General features: G+C 34.4%; 1 protein-coding gene across 5 annotated transcripts in view; it reads left to right on the plus strand.

Moving 5' to 3' along the window:
• The window catches only part of TMEM135 (transmembrane protein 135), a 320,877-nt gene that overhangs the window by 70,849 nt on the left and 222,681 nt on the right, over positions 1-27,347 (plus strand). For 3 of the 5 annotated variants that reach the window (XM_053900175.1, XM_053900177.1, XM_019450041.2), the window contains exon 5: positions 25,455-25,520. The exons of the other annotated variants lie outside the window; for them this stretch is intronic. In XM_053900175.1, coding sequence (XP_053756150.1) covers positions 25,455-25,520 — 66 coding nt within the window. The remainder of the gene's footprint in view (positions 1-25,454; positions 25,521-27,347) is intronic. 5 annotated transcript variants of the gene reach the window in all.

Below are 27,347 nucleotides of genomic sequence, written 5' to 3' on the forward strand. Positions count from 1 at the left end.
GAAACTGACAGACATGCCCCTATCATAAAATTCAGTTTAGTGTGGAAGAATAAACAAGTAATTAAAATCATAATGGGTATTACAAAGAAGGAAGCATAGGATGTTATAGGTATGTATATAGCAATGTCAAATATAGGAGAAGCTTTTGGAGTATTGAGGAATGGTGTAAAATTGGACTGAATAGGGGTTGGAGTCTAATTTTGAAGAACATTATATACTAAGCTTAGGAGTTTATGTAATATCGTATTAAAAAGTTAAAAAATTAACAGAAATTCCATTGCACGATCAAACTTTCTATTTTATGACAGTCATTCTGAAAGTATTCTTATGGATGAATTAGAGCAGAGATAGATTTATAACATAGCCATTTGAGAGGTTTTTATAACATTTAGTCAACAGAGAGTTTTAATTGCTTAGAGTTAGCATTTAGACTGGAAAGAAAAGACTAGGGTGTGTCAATGTATATCTCAATTTTTAAATCAGTTTTTCAATTCCATTTGATACTATTTTCAGGAGACCTCTACTGGATGTTTTCTGCCTATCTTGTGATGCATAATAAAGCAAATTAATAGTCTTATTCTACATTCTTCCACCATATCCAGCTTCTCTATAACAACAACTAATGTTTTCTAACTTGTTTTACAAATAAGACATGTTAGACTGTTCCTGACTAGCGCCTTTGTATTTTGCTAGTCTTTTGCCAAATCCTGATTTATTTTAAAACTTTAAACCATTTTCCCATGATAAAAATCCCTCGGTGTTTTGTTTATTCATTTAGGTTTTTAATCTATCTAGCTACTACTTAGTCATCTCGTTGGTACAGATTCGTTTTAGAGCTTTACTGTTTGTGTCTCAGGCATTAATGCTTAAGGTCAGGGATTGGCAAACTTTGCATATGGAGCCAGATAGTAAATACTTATGGCTTTGTGGGCCATATGGTCTTGATAGTAACTATTCAGCTTTGCCAATGTAGGACAAAAGCAGCCATAAACAATATGTAAACAAATTGGCATGGTAGTGCTCTAATAAAACTTATTTATGGATACTGAAATTTGAATTTTTATAATTTTCCCATGTCAGGAAATACTATTCTTTTGATTAAAAAAACAACAACAACAAACTAAAACGCTATTTTAATTAGTTTCCTATGGCTTCCATAACAAATTACCACACACTTGGTGGCTTAAGACAACAGTTTTGACACAGTTCTGGATACTAGAAACTTGAAATTAAGGTATTGGAAGACTCTGAATTCTCTAGGGAAGAATCCTTCCTTACCTGTTCCAGCCTCAAGTGGTTCCTGTCAATTCTTGGCATGTCTGCCAAGAATTCTTGGCTTAGCTGCATCATTTCAGTCGGTGCCTCCATTGTCACATAGCTTTCTTCCTTGTACATGTGTTTGGTTCCAAATCTCAGTTTCCTTTCTCTTCTGGACACTGGGCATTGGATTTGGGGCTATCCTAATCCGATATGACTTCATTTCGATTACATCTGCAATGACCCTATCTCAAAATTAGGTCACATTCACATGTACCAGTGCTTATGATTTCAACATCTTTTTCAAGGGCGATATTAAACCTATGTCTCTATTTAAAATATGAAAACCATTCTTAGTTTGTGGGTCATACCAAATAGGTGGTGGGTGGATTTGGCCCATGGCTGTGTTTGCTAACCTCTGCTCTAGCCAGAGTTGGCTTTTCATTTATTCTCTGATTAAACATCTTATGCTTACTGGGAAAGAAAGTGAGAATTAACATTTATCGAGCTTCTACTCTCTCCCAGATGTTTTGCTGAGTGTTTTGACATCTTTTATCTTGTTTAATCTTCAGACAGTCCTGTAAGACAAACATTATTATCATTAGCAGCTCAGGGAACAGACTGATAATGTGGTTAAATTACTTGTTCAAACTCACAATACATAGATAGGTAGCAAATAGGCAACTAGGATTTGAATCTGCATCTGGAAGTGAGTGACATTAATATTTTTCTCTTTCTATCACTATAGTTCATATGTATTTAGTGACTTCATACTACTCCTTGGAATAGATCCATAACCCTTAATCTGTTTTAGCCCTTCACTAGGATGATTGTACATTCACAGTGTTTCACATATATCTATTACAGTTGCTTTGGTTTACGTAACAGAAAATAATTTGATTAGCTTAAGACAAAAATAGGGATTAAGAGATTAGGGATTCATTGAGATCTTTCACAGAAATTGAGGGAAATTCTTAACAATCCAGTCTCAGGAAAGACTGGAACTAGGGCAGCCTTAGGGAACTCAGCAATAGGGCCTTTTTTGAAATATGACACTATCATTGTAGTAATTCAGCTCCAATGTCCTCATTTCTCCCCTCTCCCCCTTACCCTTACACTAAAATTACAAATCCTTTGAGAGGGAATCTGATTGGCCTAGTTTGGGTATAGTATATCTGATCCTGGATCAGATGACCATAGCAAAGTGGGGGATTTTGTCAATTTTGTCAGTGACATCTTTCGTATCACACACACTTGTGGGACTCCTCTGTGGTATAGAGGGTCAAATAGAATAATCCCCATTTGATACATATTATGTGTCATTGTTATTTTCTGGTCATGTACCTAAGACAGTGACACATCTCAATTTAGAAATCTTTCCTCTAGAGTAGGTTATATTCTCCTGTGTTCTCCTATGGAACTTTATGATTCTGTAGGAGCAGTGTCCTTTCCTTTTGCATTCCTCCCTCTTTTCCCTCTTCCTTCCTTCCTTCCTTCCTTCCTTCCTTCCTTCCTTCCTTCCTTCCTCCCTCCCTCCCTCTTTCTTTCTTTCTTTCTTTCTTTCTTTCTTTCTTTCTTTCTTTCTTTCTTTCTTTCCTTTTTCCTTTCCTCTTCTTCTTTTCTCTATTATTACCCTGGCAAGCTCTTTCAGAGCTGAGATTTTGTTTTGTCATATTTGTATTCTAATGAGCTAGATCTTGAGACAGTCTTTTGAAAGAGTATTCTGGGAGAGTGAACAGTAAGTAAATAGGTCCCTAGATGGGAACAAACTTGGTACATTTGATTTGTAGCCAAGGTGACTTTATGGCTGGACAGAATGGTATGAAATGGGACTGGGGAAGTAGACAAAGGACAGTTCATTTTTAGGACTTTGTTGGGTATGGTAAGTTTAGATTTTATGTTTAATAGAAAACCTTGAAGATTTTTAAACAAAAGAGTGATATGGTATGATTTGCCTTTTCAAACAGTTACTCTAGCTGATTTGGGAAGAAGAAACTGTAGGGAAGATGGGTAACAGTATTGGAAGCCTTGGGGCCAGTTCTCAGGCTATTATAAGAGATTATAAGAGCTCCAGAAAATTTAAATGTCATATAAAATTGAGTTGATTAAACTTTACAGATAGTTTATTTTAGTTAGCCTCTAAAATTTATACTAATGTATTTTACTCTTTTACCAAAGCAAAATTTGTAGTAAGCATGTGGAACCTATACTTTCTCTCTTGGTGATCTTCTTACCCACCCTGTCTCTTGTAGTGGATGTTTTCAAGATGGTATGAAGGAACAGTATTGTAGTGCAATCTGCTGTGAGGCATGCTCCAGGATATTTTTACTTGTGCTATCGAAAATATCCTAATTATCTCTGTAATAACATAACTTTCCCTGAATTGGATCCTGAAATATTTCTTGAGTGGAAGACAAAGAGGTGAATTGTAGCTAGCATGACATTAATTACCCATAATCTTGGGAGATCCCATGGAAATGTTAAGTCAGTCACCTTATGCAAGAGTCATGATGCAAAAGTTCCAGATGAAAGGTAACCATTTTATTTATTAATTAATTTTATTAATATTTTATTTATTTATTAATGTTAATTTTATTTCAGTTAGAAATTATCATTTACATTAGAATATATGAAATTGATTTGTAAATCTTAAAGTATTATAGAAATACAGAAAATTTTAATTCACAGGGTCAATATAAATTTTTGATTGTTTTGAAAAGTAAGTATAATTCATATCTTTATCACTAGGCTCTTGAAACTTAATTTTCGTGACTATCTCTTTTGAAGTCTGGACTACTGTGCTTATGTATATAAATGCAAATTTTTACATTTATGGCAGCATCAAAAATTTTTATCTTAATTTCACTTTAATAAGTATTTTAAAATATTTTACTTAACAGTGTTGATAATTAATTATACTTTCATTAAAAATGATAATTTAAATGACCATAATTAAGACAATTACATTATTTAACTTTCCAACAAAAAAATTTAGTATACTGTATTCTTCAGCTTTTTTTTTTTGTTTTTTTTTTTTAAGAAGGAAATTTAGTCCTTGCTAACAGTATATAGATTTAGAAGTGCTATGGCTTTTTTGTTTTGCATGCAGCATGCTATATATATATATTTTTTTTTTCCATGTACTACACTACACACACACACACACACACACACACACACACACACACACACACACGTGGGAGAAAGAGCCTCAGTGACTGCACTGTTATGAATCTGATGTTTTTAAAAAGACATGTTTTCCATTTTTGGTGTTAAAAATTGCTTATAAAATAATGTCCCATGCAGGATAGCCTGTACCTATTTGAAAGTCCTGGAAAGGAAGCATTACATTTAAAGAAGGCTGGTTTTAATTACTAAGTAGGCATATATACAGTATGTGTTTATAAAATTTATGTTTGCATTCTGACTTCTTATTAGAGTAATTTATGATGGAAATAAAAGTCAACAGGAGAGGCAAACTAGTACAGGAAATGGTGAGAAATTGTGGAATTAGGGGGAATGATTAAGAATTGGGATCTATTACATTCTTATTAAGAACACACATACAAGTGTAGATAAAAAAGGCTAAGTTCATTTACGATATATTTATTAACAGCTTGAGCCTGGTAGAAAGTAACATTGATTGAGCAATTTTGGATTTTTTCCAACTCCTGTTTACTTTGTTAAAGCCATAACAAGGTAATCTGGTTCCTTTTGACTTAAAATAAGACAAAGAATTCAATATTGGGGCACTGTTTATAGGTTGTTAAATATTTTAGTTTGGTGTCTGAGGATAATGTTTAGCATTGTGTTCAATTAGTGTGAATGAACTAGTTGAAGTGCCAGATTCTTAAATGTCTTACTTCAATTAATACAAAATACTAAGGGCTCCATTCATTCCAAGTTACTTGCTCCGGGGGTGCCAGCCACACAGTCTCCATAAGCAGGCTTTTCTGGGGACTAATCAAGACTCATGGCCTCCAGGTTTTGTGGCATGGCATTTCACTATCTGAAGCGTCACTTTTTCTTTTTATGAGCTTCTCTGTTTTGGTCCCCAGTTCTTTCTCCCATTTTAAGTTATGTATGGAATCAAATGAGTATGATACACTGATACAGTTAGAAATGAGTATAATTTGGTAAAGCATACTGGAAAGTTATAACAATAAAAAAATAAACCCAAAGGAAACTTTATGCCAATTTAGGATATTGGCCTTCAGGAGATGAAATTTTCAGTGAAAGACAACAGTAATGTTTTTTCCTTCTGTGTTAGGACCAGATGGTAAAATGGTGAAGTAAGACATTTTTTGTTTGCTACTCTCCTATCTTCTTTTTCAGCATCTCTGTTCCTATTTCTGTTTTTCTTCAGGTATCTATCCTTGTCAGCTATTTTGTAATAAGTTTCCTGTGTCCAGAGATATTTGCAACTTAATGCAAATATTTATTAATGAATGAAAAATCCTGAATGTCCAACAGAATACAGTAATGCAAATGTGGTTTCAGGCACTGTGAGAGGAAATGAAGATCTGTTTTGGAGGTGAGGGGGACTTTCAACATCTCTTAAATCTATGTAGGCAAATAAGTGCTCTGTTTGATCATGCTGGATCTAGAGTCTCCCTTTGGCTTTGTTGTGTCTAGTCTCAGTTATTCTTTGAATGGGTTGGTTACATAGATAACAAAGATTGCTATAGATATAGTTGTATAGTGTAGTAAAACTCTTGGCTTCTAACCTTTTATAATTACCTGTTCAGAATATTAGAGCTGGAAAACAAGACCACAGCCCCTCTACACTTTGACGACACCTTTTTTTCTTGGTCTTCATTGTGGGTGTGCATACATGTTAGCATGCATGATTGCACACGTGGCGTATGTGTGTATACACACTTCCTTCAGACCTTCTGCTCTGCTGACTCTAGATCTTTGCTCCAGCTGTTTCAAACTCTCTGAATACTCTTTTCCTTTCTTGTAGGTTTTGTTACTTACAATCAGACCATTTTTGGCAGAACAAGAATCTGTGATTTTTTTGTTGTTGTTTTGTTTTTTTGCTACCAAGAGAAGGGTAAGAAAATTGATTACTGAGTTACTATCACATGGTACCATTAAGTAGGTAAACAGTAACCATTTATTGAAGAAATGAGTAAGTTTACTTTGGAAATTTCTTTAGATATTTCATGATACTTGATAAACTTTCTTTTGTTAACCCTGAGAAAAATACTACTAGGAAATAATGAGAATTGCTGTCTGTTGCTGGTGGAGTGCTCATTAGTACAATCACTTTGGAAAAAATTTTGTACTTTTAAGTATAGTTTAATAGACACACATTTTACAACTCATCAATTCATTAACTACGTACTAGAGAAATTTTTACCTGTGTGTACCAGGAGAAACGGTCAAGAATGTTTAGAACAGCGTGTTCATAATTATAAAAACTCAGTTCAACTTAAGGATCCACCAGCAATTGAAGATAAGTAAATCGTATATTCATCTCCTGTGATACTATATGGTATATCAGCTTCAAGTTGGTTCTGAGAAACATGCTGTTTCCTATTTGGAAATTAAGCTGCTTTAAGTTTGTTTTTCTTAGTATTACAGTTTAACATTGTTAATACCTGGGGCTTTTTTGCATCTTCTTACTTTCTGTTTTTGTAATTAATAGCTTCTACTTTCCCTAAAAAGAAAAAAAAAAACCAAAAACAACTTATTAGTGGTATGGCTGTAGTTGAAAGAAACGGCAGAGTTTGTACTATCAGCACAATTTATTTTTTGTTATACATGCTCTTTACTCTTTTTGTCATAAATAGTATAAAATTGTTTACATTTTTTCTTTGGAAAAACTGAGCCTCAAGTTAATAAAATATAAATATTTGAGAAACTATTTTCATAATTCTCCAGACATCTAGGACCCTGAATATTTAAGAAGTGATAAATATGGAGTTTGCTCCAAGGCAAAGATCGTATTTTAACAAATTCTGAAGCAGGTTCTTCACTGGGCTAGATTTCTTTGAATGCAAGTAGCTGGATACCAACTTACAAGAGAATTAAATTTCAAGGAGTCTGAAGAGTAGCAGTTCCAGGATTCCGTATGTCAAAAACTCAGGCTATTTAGATCTCTCTACTCTGCCATCTTTGGTTCATTGGCCTTTTGCTTTCATGCTTGTCAGTAAATCCCATGATGATGATGATGATGATGATGATGATGGTTGTGATGGTGGTGAAAGACATACAATTATTATTTCTATTTTTGGGGGGAGGACTTGGGTGAACAGGTTGGCAACTGGGATACAACTCTTTGAAAATAATATTCTATTGATATTTTGGAAATCATATGACTGAAATCCTGACATCATGGGAAAGGAAGTCCTCCCATATTCACAGTTCTTCTTTCTTTTTTTGCTCTTTCCTTCTTTACTGTTATTTTTCATGGCCTATAGAATAATTGGACTATGTATCTGGGTATTACAATCATTGTTAGTAACTCTGGGTATTCTATTATGGAATAAATAGCTGTTAGATGTTTTAAATGGGTTATTTTCATATTGTCATCTAATTTACCCATTTTTTAGTATTTATTGAATTAATTTGGTTGTATAAAAGGTGCTATTTCTAATTTATATGTTTTGTTAGAGTTTTTATTTTTTATCTTTGGTATATGACCTTCCATTTTCTTTGGTCTTTTTAGGTTGTACATATATACTTTTAAAAATTAGACTTAATTTTCAGAGTATTTTTAGTTGTATAGAAACATTGAGCAGGAAGTACAGGTAGTTTTTATATTTTTCTCTTCTTTTCCCTGTTACTAACATCTTGCATGAGTGTGTGGCATAGTTGTTACACTGGATGAACCTATATTAATACATTGTTATTAACTAAATCTAAAACCTGTACATTAGGGTATTTGCATTGTACACTTTAATATATTACCAATATTAATGTATAATATGATGTATCCATCATTACATTGTCATATAGAATAGTTTCACTGCCCTAAAAATCCCCTGTAGAACAATTCTTAGCAACCGTTGATCTTTTTACCGTCTTTAAAGTTTTTTGCCTTTTCTAGAATGGGAAAGTTGTTGTTTATTTACTTTAGCCATTATTAGAATGTCATCTGAAAAAAAAGAGAGAAATTTGCTTTTTACTTTATAATCTGGATGCCTTTTATTTCTTTTGCTTGCATTATTGCACTGGCTAAGACTTACATGACAATATTGAATAGAAATTGAGCTGACGTCTTGCCTTGTTCCTAATCTTAGGACAAATGTATTCAATCTTTTCACCCTTAAATATGTGAGCTATAGGTTTTTTTAGATGACCTTTTTTCCATTTGAGAGAATTCCTTTTGTTCCCTAGTTTTTATGAAAGTTTTTATTATCAGTAGCAGATATTTGATTATGTCCAATGTTTTTCCTGTATCTGTAGAGTTGATCATGTGGTTGTCTTTTTTCAGGTTAGTATGGTGAATTGCATTGCTTGATGTTTGAATGTTAAATTAACCTTGCATCCTGGAATAAATCCCACTTGATTTATTATTCCTTTTGCATATTGTTGGATTCAATCTTTTCAAATTTTGTTAAGCATATTTATATTTTTGGGATGTAGTGGTCTGTAGTTTTCTTGTAATATCTTTGCCTGGTTTTACTATCAGGGTAACACTGCCTTAGAATGCGTTATGTAAATATGACCCCATTTCTTGTGTTGTATCACCATTGTGTAGTATCACCATTTAATGGTTAAGAAAACTCAGCTGAAAGATTGACTCGATTCTGTTGTTTTGAAGCAGAATGGAAATCTCACTCTAAATTTCAGCATTTGTGTTTTTATTTGTTTGTTATCCTTTGTTTTGACTTCAAGAAGATAGCATTGTGAGGGGGAAAACCCATGCTTTCCTTAAATTTTCTTAAGTTTCTTAAGGAAAAGCAGAACATAGCATATTATGTTATTTCATCATGTCGCACTGAATAGAACATGACAGAACATATATTTATAAAAATACACTCTTCTTTAGAGCCAGATGACTGCTATCAATTTGGAAACAAACCATCTGCTTATTGTTTAAATTCCTGGATAACTTACCAACCCACATCCATAAACAGAAGTAGCATTCTTCATAACCTTAAAACCACTGCGAAGGTCCATTGTCTCCATATGTAATGAATGCATATTTCCTGTGTACTGAATGAAAACAGACTATGACATTTATGATGTCTACAAAGATCAAGTTGACTACAGTCACGTGAAAGGCTAATGAATTATACTTTCAGCATTTAAAATTGTTATAATACAGTTTAGGACATATTTGTTCACACTTTGGTAAAACATATACCCCCAAACTATCAATAAATAAGCACTTATTCGACACAATCCAAACTACTTATTCATTAGCTCTTAATTCTTGGATTTGTCCACCTGTTTCTCAGATTCTCGGTTCTAGAGGTTTAATGATAAGCAAAACACAACCTACCGTCTAGTGAGAATTTTACATGAATTATCCTATTTACTATAAGAAGTATACAATAAAAATTATTTTAAGTATAATATAATAACTATTATTTATATTAAATATTATAAATTCTTGAAAGTACAGCAAGAATTAGAGATTACTCAAATTTCTGACTGGGCAAATGGCAGGTGGAAGCACAGGTACAAGAACACTCACCTGCATGTGAAGATGAGATTGGCAGTGCTCGTTTGCTGATTGCCCAGTTTGTATATAAACTACTTAGTTAAGTGCATTATCAGGAAAGTGGTTCTTCATTGGTGGTATATGTAGAATTTTGTGTGGAATGCAGAGTTTTCATAACAAATTACTCTTCTTGGATCCCTAAGTCTTCCTATGAGTGTGAAATGTAGACTCTATTCCTCTTATTTTTCCTAGATTATTCATGTGTTGAATTTATTGTCGGCTATAGTGTTATTGCTTATTTTCTTCTACTTTGGTTACCCTCTACCTCTGCTCTCAGTTATATGAATATAAGATAAAATTTATATCTAAAGCATATAAATGTCCTTTCAGAAATTTTTTTTCATCAGTGTAGGATCCATGTTTTTCCTAATGGTTGGGAGGAATTAAATTACCAATTAATTGACGACAGCTTTGGGGAGGGAGGCAGGTGTGTGTTCTTTTTTTAAAAAAAAAAAAGCTTTATATTTAATGAACTTCACCTGTTTTAAGGACAGAGTTTGATGAGTTTTGACAGATGTTTATAGTCATGTGCCTACAACCATAATTAAGATGTAGAATTGTTCTCTCTCCTCTAAAAAGTCCCTCTTCTTCTTTTGCAGTCAGTTGCCTCCCCTCATGTCTCAGGCTCCAAGCAGTCACTAATCTGCTCTTTGTCACTACAGTTTTGGCTCTTTTGCAATTCATATAAATGGACATATGTTTTCATTTCTTTTCGCAAGATACCTAGGGATAGGATTTCTGGGTCTTATAGTAAGTGTATGTTTAACTTTATAGGAAACTGCCCAGCTGTTTTTTAAAGTGATTGTAGTATTTCCACAAGCAATGTGTGAGGGTTCCAGTAGCTCCATATTCCCACTGTAACTTGGTATTGTCATTCATTTTACTTTTAGCCTTTTGGTCCATGTGTAGTGTTATCTCATTGTGGTTTTAGTTTACATTTCCCTAACGATTATGATGTTGAACATTTTTTGTTGGCTTTTTGCCCAGTCACACGTATATGTATGTGTGTATGTATGTGTGCATATATTATGTATATGTATAGATATCTATTTTTCTTTTTGAAGTATCTGTTGAAATCTTTTGCTCATTTAAAAATTTTTTGGTTGTGTCTTATTTTTGAGTTGTAAGAGTTATTTATATATTCTGAATGCAAGTGCTTTGTTGGGTATATATTTGCAGATATTTTCTGAGTCTGTGGCTTGCTTTTTCATTTTCTCAAATGAGTCAAAGAGCAAAGGCTTTTAATTTTCATGAAGCATATTTTATCAATGTATTGTTATCTCATGCTACTTACCAAACAACTCAAAATTTAGTGGCTAAAAATGACAATAGTATTTACTTTGCATGAATCTGCAGTTTGGGAAGTGCTCACTCAAAATGGCCCATTTCTGTTCCACTTGACATGGCTGGTACAGCTTGAAAGCTAAGGGCTGGAGTCCTCTGAATATTCACTCACATGAATGACACCTGGGCTTGGAGTAGTTGATTAGCTGTATGTTGGAATAGCTAGGACATCACTTTCTATTTCTGTGTAGTTTTTCTAGCATGGTTGCTTCAAAATAGTTGGCCTTCTTACATGCTGGCTCAGGGCTCTGAAGGCACATATACAAAGAAAGAACACCATACAGAAGCCATTTTGCCTTTTATGATTTAACCTTAAAAAAAGCATCTCTTCTGCCTTGTTAAATTACAGTTATAAGGGTAGTTTTAAAGGTCCCAGGTCCAAGGGGAGGGAACAAATGAAATATGTAGGAGAGTAGATGTCACATTTTAAGAAGCACCTGGGGTGTAGGATATATATTGGTGTGGCTACCTTTAGACAGTACAATCTGCCAAAATGAGTTTTTCTTTAATGTTTTGTTCTTTTTTTCCTGATGTAACTTACTTTTGCCTAAATCAAGATTAGAAAGTGTGTATTTCCAGTGTTTTCTTCCAAAAGTTTGATGGTTTGAGCACCAACATTTAAGTCTGTGTTCCATTTTGAATTAGTTTTTGTATATGGAGTATGGTATGGGTCAAGGCTCACATATTTCTGTTTGGAAAGTCAATTGTTTCAGCTTCATTGGCTGAAAAGATTACCTTTTGTGCCATGTACCTTGGTACCTTTGTAGAAATCAACTGAACATAAGATGGAGGTCCATTTCTAGATTCTAACCTTATGCTAATACCATAGCATATATAGATTATTGAAGCCTTTTAGTAAGTCTTCAAATCATGTAGGCTAAGTGTGCTTTTTTTTTTTTTTAACACTGTTTTTGCTCTTTTGTGTTTATATTTTATTTTATTTATTTTTTTTACATTTTGATATATATTTTATAGGCAGACTGTCAATTTCAACAAAAATACCAGGATTTGGTCTACAGGCCATATAGTTCAATGATCCTTGGTCTAAAGACATCAGTTCCTTTTATGATGAATGTTCAGTAGTGTAAACCACTATTTCTTAGCAAGCAGCATTACTCCAGTGTTACTTTTTCATTTGAGATCGGAAAGTCTTACCTTCAACCTTCTAGTTTGAAACAAACTTTGGAATTCATTCTATTTAACCCTCATGTTTTACATCTCCAAAAGAGTGTCTTTGAGTCTCAGACTCTACCAGGTGTCTTGCAGTTTTAGCCAGATGATACTGTTGTAGTTTGAAAATTAATGACTGAGCATAACATAGATGGAGGTACATTAAGTTTATTATGTTTTTTTTTTAAGTTTATTTATTTATTTTGACAGAGCAAGGGAGACATAATGTGCAGGTGAGGGGCAGAGAGAGAGAGAGGAAGAGAGAGAATCTCAAGCAGGCCCTATGCTGTCAGCACGGAGTCTGACGTGGTGCTTGATCCCACGAAGCATGAGATCAAGACCTGAGCTGAAATCAAGGGTCGGACACTTAACTGACTGAGCCATCCAGGTGCCCCTGTTATGTATTTTCTACTATATAATATCTACTATATAATATATAATATAACTGTATATTATACATATATATATATATATATACAGTATATATAACTATATAATATAATATCTACTATATTATAAATTTATGTTGGGGATAGTGAAACTCCCATCTTTTCTAGAAAGTAGACCCCAAATGTGCTAATTCACTACATATGCATTACACATGTACTTTGCTATGAGGAAAAGGTATGTTATTTAAAGGCAAACATTTTTAAATGCATTTTAATAAATTTATTTCAAGGGTAGTTGCTGGAGAGTTGATACTTTAATTTTCACCTTGTGTGCTTAGCACATAGAAGAAAGTATGTCCATGTTCTCTAATGTCCAGAATATTGAAATCACTGTGATGGGAATGCTAATAAAACCATTTCTCTGTTTCAGACGTGAGTAAGGTACAGAAAAAAACATATAGGTATAATGTATGCTATTGTAGAAATATTTATATTTAGGAGGGACATTTATTTTTATTTTTAATTATTTTTAATTTTTTTGATGTTTATTTTTGAGAGGGAGGGAGAGAGAACTAAGAAGGGGCAGGGAGAGAGGGAGACAAAGAATCTCAAGCAGGCTCCAGGCTCTGAGCTGTCAGCACAGAGCCTGACACGGGGCTCAAACCCACGAACTGTGAGATCATGACCTGAGCCGGAGTCTGGCGCTTAACCGACTGAGCCACCCAGGCGCCCCTTAGGAGGGAAATTTATTAAAGGGACATGGAAGACTTAATAGAGAAATTCCGAATTGAACCTGAATTTAGGTTTTTAAATATAATGTTACAATTTCTGTCTTTTAATTGGTTTGTTTAGGTCCAGGAGTAGCAAACTACAGCCTGCCATCTAATTTTGTAAATACAGTTTTATTAGAACCATATCCATTTGTTGATGGGTTGTCTGTGGTTGTTTTCATGCTGCAATGACAAGAGTTGTATGCCATAGTGACAGAATAGTTGTAACAGACACTGTGTAGTCTGAAAAGTCTAAAATACTTATTATTTGACCCTACGCAGTAAAGTTTACTATCTTGGTTTAGATAATTTATATTTAATTTTTTTATCGTTTGAAATAGGTGGGTACATTGTCTTCTTATTTGTTTTCTTTTTGCCACCTCTTTTTTGCTTCTTTGTTCCTCTTTTCTTGGATTTCTTGGATTATGGATATTTTTTACATTTAAATTTGTCTATTGGCTCTTTGGCTATATCTTTATGTATTATTTTTTAGTGGTTCCATTAGTGATTATAATGTATATGCTTAATCTTTTATCGTCTACTTAGATCAATATTTTACCACTTATAGTAAAATGTAGAAGGTTTATGACCACATAGACCTCTTTACTTTCCCCCTCTTATATTGTAGTGCTCATATATATTAAATCCACATACATTGGAAATGCCATCAGAAAATATTATACTGTTTTCAACAGTCATATGTATTTTAAAGATCTTAAAAGAATACAAGCTTTTTTGGGGCACCTGGGTGGCTCAGTCGGTTGAGCGTCCAGCTTCGGCTCAGGTCACGAACTCACAGTCCATGAGTTTGAGCCCCATGTCGGGCTCTGTGCTGACAGTTCAGAGCCTGGAGCCTGTTTCGGATTCTGTGTCTCCCTCTCTCTCTGCTCCTCCCCTGCTCATGCTGTGTCTCTCTCTGTCTCAAAAATAAATAAAAACATTAAAAAAAAAAAAAAAGAATACGAGCTTTTATATTCACTTAAATGTGAAATGCAAGCTGTTACCATTTCTGTTACTTTTCTTTATTCATAAAGTTTAATGTTTCCCTCTAAGATCATTTCTCTTCAACCTATAGAAATTTCTTTAGCATTTCCTTTAGAACAATTCTGCTGGCAACAGATTCTTGTAGTCTCTTTCACATGAGAATGACTTGATTTTGCTTTCATTCCTGAAAGATATTTTTGCTGGATATAGAATTCTGGGTTGATAGGGTTTTTTTGTCCAAAAACCTTGAAGATGTTCTCTCTCTCATTTTCATGGCTTCTGATGGCAAACCCACAATCATTCTAATAGTTCTTCTATATGTAATATGTATGGGTACTTTTCTGGAGGGGCTACTTTCAAGATTTAAAAAAAATGTGGATTTCAGCGTTTTGTTTATGATGTGTCTAGGTATGGTTTTCTTTGCGCTTATCTTACTTGGGGTTCATTGGCTGACTTTGTTGAGTCTATAAATGGTATGCCTTCTACCAAATTTGGGAAGTTTACAGCCATTATGTCTTCAAATATTTTCTCTATATTAATCTGTTTTTCCTCTCTTTCTAGATCTCTGGTAGAACAAATGCTTGATTTTTTTGCTATTCTCCCACAAGTTTCTGGGTCTCTTGTAAATTTCTTTTTTCAGTCTTTTTTTTTCCTCTTTGTTATTTAGGATACATGACTTTTAGAGGTTCATCCTTAGGTTCACTGATTTCTTTCCCTTTTCATTTCAGCTCTGTTGGAGAGTCCCCATTCATTGAAATTTTAATTTTACCTGTTGTATTTTTCAGTTTCAAAATTTCTGTTTTCAAAAATAGTTTCTACTTCTCTACTGAGAACTTCTCTTTCCATTCATGGTAAGTGTGTTTAACCGCACTTCATGGAACACAGTTAATGAGTGCTTTTATAGGCTTTGGTTATTTCAACATTCTGATTGTCTTTCCTTTGAGAAGTGGTCATGATTTTTTGTTCTTTGCAGGTTGAATAATTTTGCATTGATCCTGGATATTTTGAGTATCATGTTGTGAGACTCTGGGTCCTGTTAAAATTCTTTGAAGACTGTTGATGTGTTGTGGTTGCTGTCATTGTTGCTAATAGCCGTCAACCTGTTAGGTTCGGACTGCAGATTCTGTCTCATCTTCAGTGGTTAGTAGGTCCAAGTAGTCATGTGTTCAGTATCTTCCCCTGTGATGCTTTGGATATGTCCCATCTGTGTGCCACTCATGGGTCATGCTAGGGCCTGGGTGGTATTTTAATTGTAGTTTTGCTCTCAAAGCCTTTGCTTTGCTGCTTGGGTCTGTTCAGGGCTTTTGTGATTTGGGGTGAGCTCTGTACTTGTGCCAGTTCAGACAGATTTAGTTAGAGGATCCTCCTTTTCTAGCTATTCTCTTCTGGGATTGCCCATCTATTCTCTGCCTCACAGACATCCTTTTCCGGGTCCTGTGTCCAGAAGGATGGGGTTTTTCTTGGAGTTACAGCTGCCTGCATCACTATCACAGCTGCACACACTCAACAGGGCCTGCTTTGGGGCAAACTGGCTAGAAAAGAGAGTGAGAAATATAATGGGTGTTTTCCTTTCTTCTTTGCACTACAGGAGAGGTTGGTCCTCTTTCCGTATGCCTTTGACCAGAGAAACATGATTTCTTTTCCAGTGTTAACTACGTCCATTACTGCCGCTTTATCTTATAACCAGGGCTTATCCTTGGACCAGAAAGAGAAAACAAACACAGAAAACCCCCTGAACATCCAGGGATAAATTCCCTGCACATTCGGAGGCTCACTTGGGCTCCTCTTCCCCATTTTCTGGCTAGGAAGATAGATTTGCTTGCAAAGATTTTGCTGCCTGTGCTGGACCTGCTGCAGTGGATGAGCCCAGAAGTTATGAACTGTGTTCAGTGAGCTGGGAAAGGGTTGGGCTATATGCAGCCTCCTGGAGAAAGAGAGTGAGAGTGGTTTAGGGACATCACAAAGATCTTAGTTGCTATGCTAAATACACCAGTTTGGGTGTTTTGAAGAGATATTATTACATTTGTATCATGCATTGCTCCTTTGATGAGAAGCAGATAGCTAATGCTCAATTTTCCTAATTTTTTTTTTTTTTACAATGGGAAGCGATTTTTACATTTTAAAGGAAACTCATCAATGATTATTTGACCTCACCTCCATGTATCAGATGCCCATATCTAAAGTCAATTTGGGAAATGAGTAACAATGAAAGAAAATCCTCGTGAATGACTGGGTGAGGCATGTGAAAACAGATCATGCCTAAATTTATCCTAGTGTTGTTAAAAGCTCTTTCTTGGTTTTGCCTGTTCATTTTCAACTATTTTCTGCCAGACTGAAGTTTTTTTGTTTTTTTTTTAAATTTACATCCAAATTACTTAGCATATAGTGCAACAATGATTTCGGGAGTGGATTCCTTAGTGCCCCTTACCTATTTAACCCATCCCCTCTCCCACAACCTCTCCACAAACCCTCAGTTTGTTCTCCATATTTATGAGTCTCTTCTGTTTTGTCCCCCTCCCTGTTTTTGTATTATTTCTGTTTCCCTTCCCTTATGTTCATCTGTTTTGTCTCTTAAAGTCCTCATATGAGTGAAGTCATATGAATTTTTTCTCTGACTGACTAATTTCACTTAGCATAATACCCTCCATTTCCACCCACGTAGTTGCAAATGGCAAGATTTCATTCTTTTTGATTGGCGAGTAATATTCGATTGTATATATATATACAATCCATTTCTTTATCCATTCATCCATTGATTTTCTTTATCCATTCATCCATTGATGGACATTTGGGCTCTTTCCATACTTTGGCTATTGTTGATAGTGCTGCTATAAACATGGGGGTGCATGTGTCCCTTTGAAACAGCACACGTGTATCCCGTGGATAAATGCCTAGAAGTGCAATGGCTGGGTCATAGGGTAGTTCTATTTTTAGTTTTTTGAGGAACCTCCATACTGTTTTCCAGAGTGGCTGCACCAGCTTGCATTCCCAACAGTGCAAAAGAGATCTTCTTTCTCCGTATCCTCGCCAACATGTGTTGATGCCTGAGTTGTTAATGTTAGCCATTCTGACAGGTGTAAGGTGGTATCTCATTGTGGTTTTGATTTGTATTTCCCTGATGACGAGTGATGTTGAGCATTTTTCATTTGTCTGTTGGCCATCTGGATGTCTTCTTTGGAGAAGTGTCTATTCATGTCTTGTGCCCATTTCTTCACTGGATTCTTTGTCTTTTGGGTGTTGAGTTTGATAAGTTCTTTATAGATTTTGGATACTAACCCTTTATCTGATATGTCATTTGCAAATATCTTCTCCCATTCTGTTGGTTGCCTTTTAGTTTTGCTGATTGTTTCCTTTGCTGTGCAGAAGCGTTTTATTTTGATGAGTTCCCAGTAGTTCATTTTTGCTTTTGTTTACCTTGCCTCCGGAGACATGTTGAGTAAGAAGAAGTTGCTGTGGCCAAGATCAAAGAGGTTTTTGCCTGCTTTCTCCTCGAGGATTTTGATGGCTTCCTGTCTTACATTGAGGTCTTTTATCCATTTTGAGTTTATTTTTGTGAATGGTGTAATGGAGTGGTCCAGCTTCATTCTTCTGCATGTCACTGTCCCGTTTTCCCAGCACCGCTTGCTGAAGAGACTGTCTTTATTCCATTGGATATTCTTTCCTGCTTTGTCAAAGATTAGTTGGCCATACATTGGTGGGTCCATTTCTGGGTTCCCTATTCTGTTCCATTGATGTGAGTGTCTGTTCTTGTGCCAGTACCATAGTGTCTTGATGATTACAGCTTTGTAGTATAACTTGAAGTCTGGGATTGTGATGCCTCCTGGTTTGGTTTTCTTTTTCAAGATTGCTTAGGCTATTCCATACAAAGCTATTGCTATAGCTTTGGCTATTCCATACAAAGCTATTGCTTTGGCTAATCCATACAAATTTTAGGATTATTTGTTCTAGCTCTGTGAAGAATGCTGGTGTTATTTTGATAAGGATCACATTGAAAACGTAGATTGCTTTGGGTAGTATTGACATTTTAACAGCATTTGTTCTTCCTATCCAGGAGCAAGGAATCTTTTTCAGTTTTTTTGTGTCTTCTTCAATTTCTTTCATAAGCTTTCTATAGTTTTCAGTGTATAGATTTTTCACCTCTTTGGTTAGATTTATTCCTAGGTATTTTATGGTTTTTGGTGCAACTGTAAATGGGATCGATTCATTGATTTCTCTTTCTGTCGCTTCATTGTTGGTGTATAGGAATGCAACCAATTTTAGTGCATTGATTTTATATCCTGCAATTTTGCTGAATTCGTGAATCAATTCTAGCAGTTTTTTGGCGGAATCTTTTGGGTTTTCCATATAGAGTATCATGTCATCTGTGAAGAGTGAAAGTTTGACCTCCTCCTGGCCGATTTGGATGCCTTTTATTTCTTTGTGTTGTCTGATTGTAGAGGCTAAGACTTCCAATACTATGTTGAATAACAGTGGTGAGAGTAGACATCCGTGTCTTGTTCCTGACCTTAGGTGGAAAGCTGTCAGTTTTTCCCCATTGAGGATGATATTAGTTTTGGGTTGTTTATGTATGGCTTTTATGATTTCGAGGTATGCTCCTTCTATCCTTACTTTCTTGAGGGTTTGTATCAAGAAAGGATGCTGTATTTTGTCAAATGCTTTCTCTGCATCTGTTGAGAGGATTGTATGGTTCTTGTTGTTTCTTTTAGTTTTCCTAATTTTTATTTTGTGTTTTTATCATTACAAGGAAGGAAAGTAGCTGGTGCTTGAAAACCTCAATGTTTAAATCTTTTTTCTTCTATGGCTAGGATAAACAGTTGGGGAATAAATTTTGCATATGATTTTTGAAGGCTTTTGCTAAATTAATCTTTTTGAAATAATGTAAGTTTTCTATTTTCTAGTTATCCTTTCAAGAATTTTAGCATAAATAAATGACCATCTCGTGTAATGTGCTAATTGTGATTGATTGTTTTATATGTTATAATACATTTTTAATCATCATCTGATGTTATTTTTTTGTTTTTTATTTTTTATTTTTTAAATTTTTTAATGTTTGCTTTTGAGAGAGAGACAGAGCACAAGCAGGGGAGGGACAGAGAGACAGGGAGATGGAGAAAATCTAAAGCAGGCTCCAGGCTCTGAGCTGTCAGCACACAGCCCGATGCAGGACTTCAACTCATGAACTGTGAGATCATGACCTGAGTTGAAGTCAGACACTCAAGCAACTGAGCCACCCAGGTGCCCCCAGATGTAGTTTTTAATTGCATTTTTAATTGCAATTGATGACTGATATTTAAGTTAGAGTGGAATTCTGAATTTTCTTTTTCTTTTCTTTTTTTTTTTTTAACGTTTATTTATTTTTGAGACAGAGAGAGACAGAGCATGAACGGGGGAGGGGCAGAGAGAGAGGGAGACACAGAATCTGAAGCAGGCTCCAGGCTCTGAGCCATCAGCCCAGAGCCCGACGCAGGGCTCAAACTCAGGGACCGGGAGATCGTGACCTGAGTTGAAGTCGGACGGTTAACCAACTGAGCCACGCAGGCGTCCCTGAATTTTCTCTGTCATATTATTGGTAGTAAAATGATCATTTATTGAGCACTTAGAATTTTCCTTCAGTTATGTATCATTATTTTGCTAATGATGTAGTTGAGCTCAAAGAAGTGAAGTTGCTTGTCCAAGATCACACATCTTACAAATGGCAAAGCTAGAACAGAACTCAACAATCTTTTTCTAAAGAAAAACCTGCTTCTAAACCTAGCTTCCTTAATCTTTATGCTATATTGTTATATATTACACAAGGTGCTGGGAATATGTAAATAAAAAATTTAATTCATACCATCTAGGACCTCTCTGTTTAGGTGGTGAACCAGGACAATTAAGAGATAGTCATAGAACAGTAAGTGCCAAGAGTCTTTGACATAGATTTTTGTGTTTTAGATTCATAGCTGATGTTAAAGCTCATTCATATTTGGTTTTTTATTAGTCCAATTCTTATTTTTACATTAAAAGGATCAAAATTAGTATTTTTAAAACTCTTTCATTGCAAAAGTACTGTCCTAAGCTAGACTTTGGATTCACTATTTTCTATTTAGCTAGCTCTTTACTGAGCTTCTTGCAGATGTTAAAACCTGCATTGACCACCACGAGAAGATGGGTTGGTAATAGCTGTTACCATTTTACAGAGGAGGTCAGAGCTTAGAGAGTTTAAGCTATCTGCCTAAGGTTGCCCAGATAGTAAATAATGGGAATAAGGTAACTAGAATTCTAGTTGCTTGACTAATGGGAGACAAATGCCTGCTAACTACAATTGTTGTCTTTATATTAATAAACCATATATTAAATTAATGCACTCAATTCTTTCTGTAATAAGATGCTTTAAAGCTTTTATATTGCTTTTCAAGGTAAAGTATATTAAATATGTATTATTTTTAAAGTTTATTTTGAGAGAGAGAATGTACACATGTGAGCTGGGGAGGGGCAGAGAGAGAGGGAGAGAGAATCCCAAGTAGGTTCTGTGATGTCCATACAGAGCCTGAACTGTGAGATCATGACCTAAGCTGAATCAGGAGTTGGGAGCTTAATTGACTGAGCCACTCAGGCATCCCAGTATACATTTCTTCTTAATTTTGCTTATTTTCTGTTGCTTTATTGAATGAAAAATTATTAGACTTTAAGAGCATGAGTCTCTGTTGAATTTGGCTATCTTTCCTAGTAGGAGCTACTTACTGTAGTACTGCTTGTGTTATAACACTTTTCATTGTTCCAAAATTCTATTTTAAATGTTTTATCTTTTAGTGTAACAAAAGTTGTTACTTTTTTTTTTCCTTTTTATTATTACCAAACAGTATATGTGCATGTTGAATGTTAGAAAGTAAAGAAAAGGAAAACATCCAGAGACTACTACTGTTATCAACTCATTATAAATCCTGGATCTTTTTAGATTTGCACACATACACATACAAACACAAGGATCCAGCCCAGAGCTTTGCATTTATTATGTAGATTTCATGTCTCCTAAGTCTCTTTTTATCTAACACTCTTTTAAAAAGCAGTCTCTCTTGGTACCCTATTTTTAAATAAGGACCTGTAGATTTTTTTTCCTTTGCCACTGACAGAAAATGTTTAATGAGTGTTTTTGTAGTAATCGTTTTAATTATCAAAACTCAAGGAGAGGGGAATTTCAATGAAGAATTTGCTGGTGGTAAATTTATAAATGGTAAGAGTTAGCCCAGTATCTCATTGTTTTTTGACACTTGTTAGCCATTGTTTGGGTACAAGTAAATTAAAAGCAGTCTCTTTAGTAGAGGTCAAAAGAATGTTGTACACTCCAGCGCTTCCCTATAGAATCAAAGGAGCCTGAGCTGAATTGACAGAGTGCGGTTAGAATGAGCCATCCTTGAAAATGTTGGTGGGAAGAGCTGATGAAATAAATCAATTTAGTTGGAAACAAAAGATTGGATTTGGTATTCTTCTACTGGAGATAATGTAGAAAAAGAAATAGATCTTCAAACTACCTCTGGTTTTTGAGACACAAGAAAGCAAATAGTTTGATCTGGTTTAGAGAAGTTTTTGCATATTTTATCACAAGTGCTTGCTGCCTCCGCCTGTCACCTTTTGCTCCTCAAATATATACAGTAACTAACCTGACCTACATGAGTACCATTAATCACATCCCAGATTAAAGTTTAAAAAGAAACAGGAAGATGGAAGATGTAATTTAATGTATATATCATGAAGAATAGAAAAAATACAAGTACATCACTGGTGTGAAAATTTTTTCCTTCAGTAGCAATGTCTGTAAATAGGTTTTTCAACACCTAGCTTTATATGCTTTAGTAAAATTCGTTTGTCAGCAAAGTTGTTCATTTAAAATCTGTTTTTTGTTTGGGTATGTGAATAACCCCTTTCCTTTTCTAATAATGGCCTATTTTAGTGAATTATGAATTTGGAATTATCTTCTTATTGTGATACATTCACAAAATTTAGCAGTGTTTTCTCTAAAAGATTTTTTATTTTCTAACTTAGCATGTAGATATCACCCCCCAACCTCTGGGTGTGTGTTTAGGACTTTAAAACTAAAGATTGCTCTTCTAATTTAAAAAATGTTAGAAAAAATTTACTTTTATTTATAAATCACATGCTGTATTTTACAATAAATGTTGAATTAAAAGTTACTTTTAAATTCATATCTGGTCTAGGGTTGCTCACTTTGCCTTGATAATTCCTAAACTGTGAATCTTTTTAGCTTTCTAATTCTGTGACTGTGTAGATTTGTAACAACAAAGATGTATGATTTTCAGCCTTAGCTGGGCTTTTAGTGTTGCTTGGCAGTTCTGTCCCCTTCTGTTTTACTTTTACATTACATAGTCCCTTCCACCCCCCTCCCTCCTTCATTCAGTGTCTTTGTGATTCTCAGAAGATTATCCTGTCCTCTAGTTGCCTGGGGGAAGGGGGAGGGCTAAGGGCAGAGGGAGGGATAGGGAAAGCATGCTCCTCTATTTGTACCTTGTCCCTTTTAACACAGCGGATGGATAGCTGTGTGCTCTTGATCCTGTCTTCCACAGGAATCCCCTTCCATTTCCCTCCCTGTGTCTAAACTTCTTCCACCTTACTGACAACTTCTACTTAGCCATTAAAAACTTCTTTAAATCTCTTCTATCCTAAAAGTGTACTGTTTTCAGTTTTCTCTCAACTCTGTTCTTTCTACCAACAACTCATTCTCATTTCTTACCTTTATTGTCAAACTTTTTGAAAGAGTTTGCTTACACTGTTTGACTTTTATATCCTTTCATTCAGTCCTTGACTATATTCTTATGTGCACCACTCTATAGAAATTGTAAAGTATTTGACCTCTTTGCAAAATTGGACACTATTGATATACTTAAAATCAATCTTTAAAAGTTATGAAAAAAAGTTTTGATCAGGATTTATATGTAGTTTAAGCAAATAGTGTGCTGCGAAGCTAATGGAAAAAGAGTGGTATTCTTCTTCACCTCTTCTCATGCCTGATTTTCACAACCCAGAGGCAACCATATGCAAACTTTTATTTATTTCTTCTGTTGTTTACTTCATTAAATCTAAATGATCTTGTGTCTACTTATATTACCCTGATCTCACTGATTTTGCAACATTTTACCTAATAATAACCTTTGCAAATATATATATTTTAATGATCATGTGCACTTTCCTTTCTTTTGTCCTCCAGGTTTTCATCCCTCCTACCCTTTGGATTTCTTTAGATATTCATTCAGTTTTAAATTTAGAATTGTCTTTTTTATGTTTTTGGTTCATTTTTGGGGTTCCTAATTCTTAAAATGTGTGTTTTGTTGAACATCTTTTGAGTTATATTTTCTATTATTGAAGGTTGGAAATGCCTTTCTCTTATGCCAGGTTAAAAATTAGAAACACATGTTGAGCAGATGAATTTGCATCCTCTCGTTTTTTCAACCTTAGTCCCATGAAACCTTTTTCTCGGCCTCACTGGCTATCTTGTTTGTCTTTGCACATGCCAAGCATAATCTTACCTATTGGCCTTTGTATTTCTTGCCCCCTTGTACTGGAATACTTTCTCATGGACTGAATGAGAAATTCATGTCAAACCCCTACCCCTCAGTGTCATGGTATCAGGAGGTGGGGTAAATCAGATTAGATGAGGAGCACTCAGGGTAGAATCAGGGCACTTATGAGTAGAGAAAGAACTTGTTTCTGTTTGTTTCCAGCCATCCAGGAACCAGGAAGCAAGTCCTTGCTAGACACTGAATCCTCCCTTATTTTTCTTCTAAGAGTTTTATAATTTTAGCTCTTATATTTAGGTCTTCGATCCCTTTTGAGTTAATTTTTGTATGTGGCATAAGGCAAAGGTGCAAATTCATTCTTTTGCATGTGGATATTAAAAAGATTGTCCTTTCCCCCATTGAATGATTTTGGTAGGCCATGTATGCAGGGGTTTTATTTTTGAGCTCTCTGTTCTATTTCATTGACCTATCTGTTTGTCTACGACTGTACCACACTGTTTGATTACTGTAGCTTTGAAATAAGTTTTGAAATCAGGAAGTTTGAGTTCTCACTTTGTTCCTCTTTTTCAAGATTGTTTGGGGGTATTTGGAGACCCTTGGGTTCTGTATCAATTATAGGATTTTTTTTTTAGATTTCTGTAAAACAGTCATTGGGATTTTGGTAGGATTCACACTGATTCTATAGATCATTTTTGGTGGTATCGACATCTTAACATTTGTCTTCCAGTTCATGAACACAGGATGTCTTTCCATTTACTTATGGTTCTTTCATCTCTTTTAGCAGTGTTTTGTAGTTTTCAGTGAACAAGTCTTTTGCTTCTTTGGAACTGTTAATTTCATTTTAGGATTATTCATTGTTAGTGTATAAAAACCAATCACTCTTTTTTGGTATTATTTTATGTGTGGAATCACTGAATTATTTCATCTTCTGTCAGTATTTCAGTAGCAGTGAAGTGATTTCAACTGAACTTAAATGGAATGAAAAATAGAATAAATGATAATTTCTGAATTGAATTCAAGTGCTAGCTTATTACTTAATCTTTTTAATCAAACTAAGGTTTAAACTTATCTAAGTGTACTAATTTGAAACCATATAGATATGGGTGAATACTATCAGATCAAAATAACCTTTGAAACAATTTCACTTGAGTTCTTGATAACATTAAAACATTCTGAAAATGATGTTTCTGAAGTAGAATGTAGATCATGTACCTCTTATTGTGCTGTATTGATGCTCCTCTAGAAGTTGCTGGAAATGTAATAGTAATGAATGTTTTCTTCCGTTTTGGGGTGGGAGTAAAGAATATAAATGATATATTTTTGCTTTTTTTTTTTTTTAAATTCACAGGCCACAGAAACACTATTTAGAATGGGAGTAGCAAGAGGAACCATCACAACGTTAAGAAATGGAGAAGTAAGATGAGAATTTTGACATAAATATTATTTCTCATTCCTTAGTCTGCCATTTTTAAAATATAAAATGGGAATTCTGTGATAATTTATATAACAAATTGAGAAATACTTGGTGAGTGAATCTTACCTACAAATCTGTTCTAGTTCAGTCATATTGGAACCAGACCTTAGGTTGAAAACAAAATGCTAAGTCTTTTAATCTTTGGTTGCCGATTGCTTTTACTGTTAAAAGAAAATGATATTTTATGTAATAGTAAGTTTTACACATATATATATTTTTAATGAAAATAATCCTGTGCTTTTTCCTTTCTTTTTATCCTATGTCCTACAGATCTGATACTTCTTTCTTAGGATAAAATAATTTGTAATGTTGACATTTATCACACAGAGAACGAGAGAGACAAGAGACAAAATGTGTGGTGGGGGGACAGAAACGAATTTAGTCTGTTTTATAGTTGAGGCTCAATTAAGGAACAGATTCTAAGTTTTGACTTTTCTAAATGTTTCTACCAATTCTTAAAAAAAAAAAATGCTACCACTGGAAATAAATTTTCATTCCAGAATGATTATCAGCCTAATTACCACTCTGTCTGCCTTTTCTTAATTCACTTTCTCACTAAGACATGCTTAAGTTGATGTAGAATATGACATCACATTGCCATATTCCTTTTTCTATTCTACTAGCAAATACTTAAGGATAAAATATAGTGTTCCTCATTCTAGAATTAAGTTCTTTAATTTAATATTTATAATTCAGTAACCTAAGTATTTAATAGTAGAAGTGACTGAATATCTGAGGAGTTAACTGAAATTGTGTTATTGTATGATTATAAATTTTGTCAGTCAATATATCTTCTTGTTAGGCAAAAATGTACAATCATTTGGAAATGATATACTCTTAAGTGTTGAATTGTATCTTGGCAAGGCACTTCGGTGTTAACTTGTAGTATATATTTTGTCAATGAAAAAGACTTAACTGATCCCTTTGTATTCTCAACTAACTATAGTATGTGGTACCATTTTGAGAAAAAAAAAAATCCCACTAATAAAGTCAGACATATTTATCTGCCTAGAATATATCAAAATAAATTTCATATTTTAGTAAATACTATGTATTTTCTCTTGGGCGGTGGCAATTAATTTTTAAATTTTATCTTCTGTTGAAGGAAGTTTGGGGAAATGCATGCGAGACAGTTTTAAAAGTAATATTTTGAGCATATCGACACATATTGGATATGTACATATTTCACATAATGGAGAGGAAGTGGGTAAAGCAGCCCACTTTTGATCCATTTCTCCCCCAGTTACTAAGGAATTAGGGATTGCAGAGGTTGCTAACTTTGTTAACAGGTATTAATGTTGGACAAAGTTTTTAAGCACTGACTTTCAGTTTCTAAAATGAAGTTAAAACTGTTAAGATGCACATCGTTTTCTTTTACATTTTAGGATCTCTGAAAATGGTATGTGTCTTCTAATCTGATATCTCATAGTTACCATATAGTATCTTTCATGTTTTAATATGTCTTAAGTTTTGAGGTTTCTTATAAGTCTCTGATATGTTGGTGTTGATAACAAATGATAATATTTTGTAGTTTAAAAAAATACAGTGATGTAGTAAGTATTCAGTAAATGGTATTTAGAATAGGCTACAAATTAATTTTAATTTAATTATTTGACTTGGAAAATAGAGAATTAAGACAAAACCCAAAGATATTAAATATGTGTATATACAGTTAGCATAGATTTTTGGAGATGCTGGGCTAAGTGTAATGGAAATGGATAATATAGCATGATTCTGGCCTTTAGAAGTGCTTACTCTCTGGTTGAG

The sequence above is a fragment of the Panthera pardus genome, unplaced genomic scaffold (assembly GCF_024362965.1).
Source record: "Panthera pardus isolate Hobbes unplaced genomic scaffold, ASM2436296v1 HiC_scaffold_12, whole genome shotgun sequence".
Taxonomy (NCBI): Eukaryota; Metazoa; Chordata; class Mammalia; order Carnivora; family Felidae; genus Panthera; species Panthera pardus.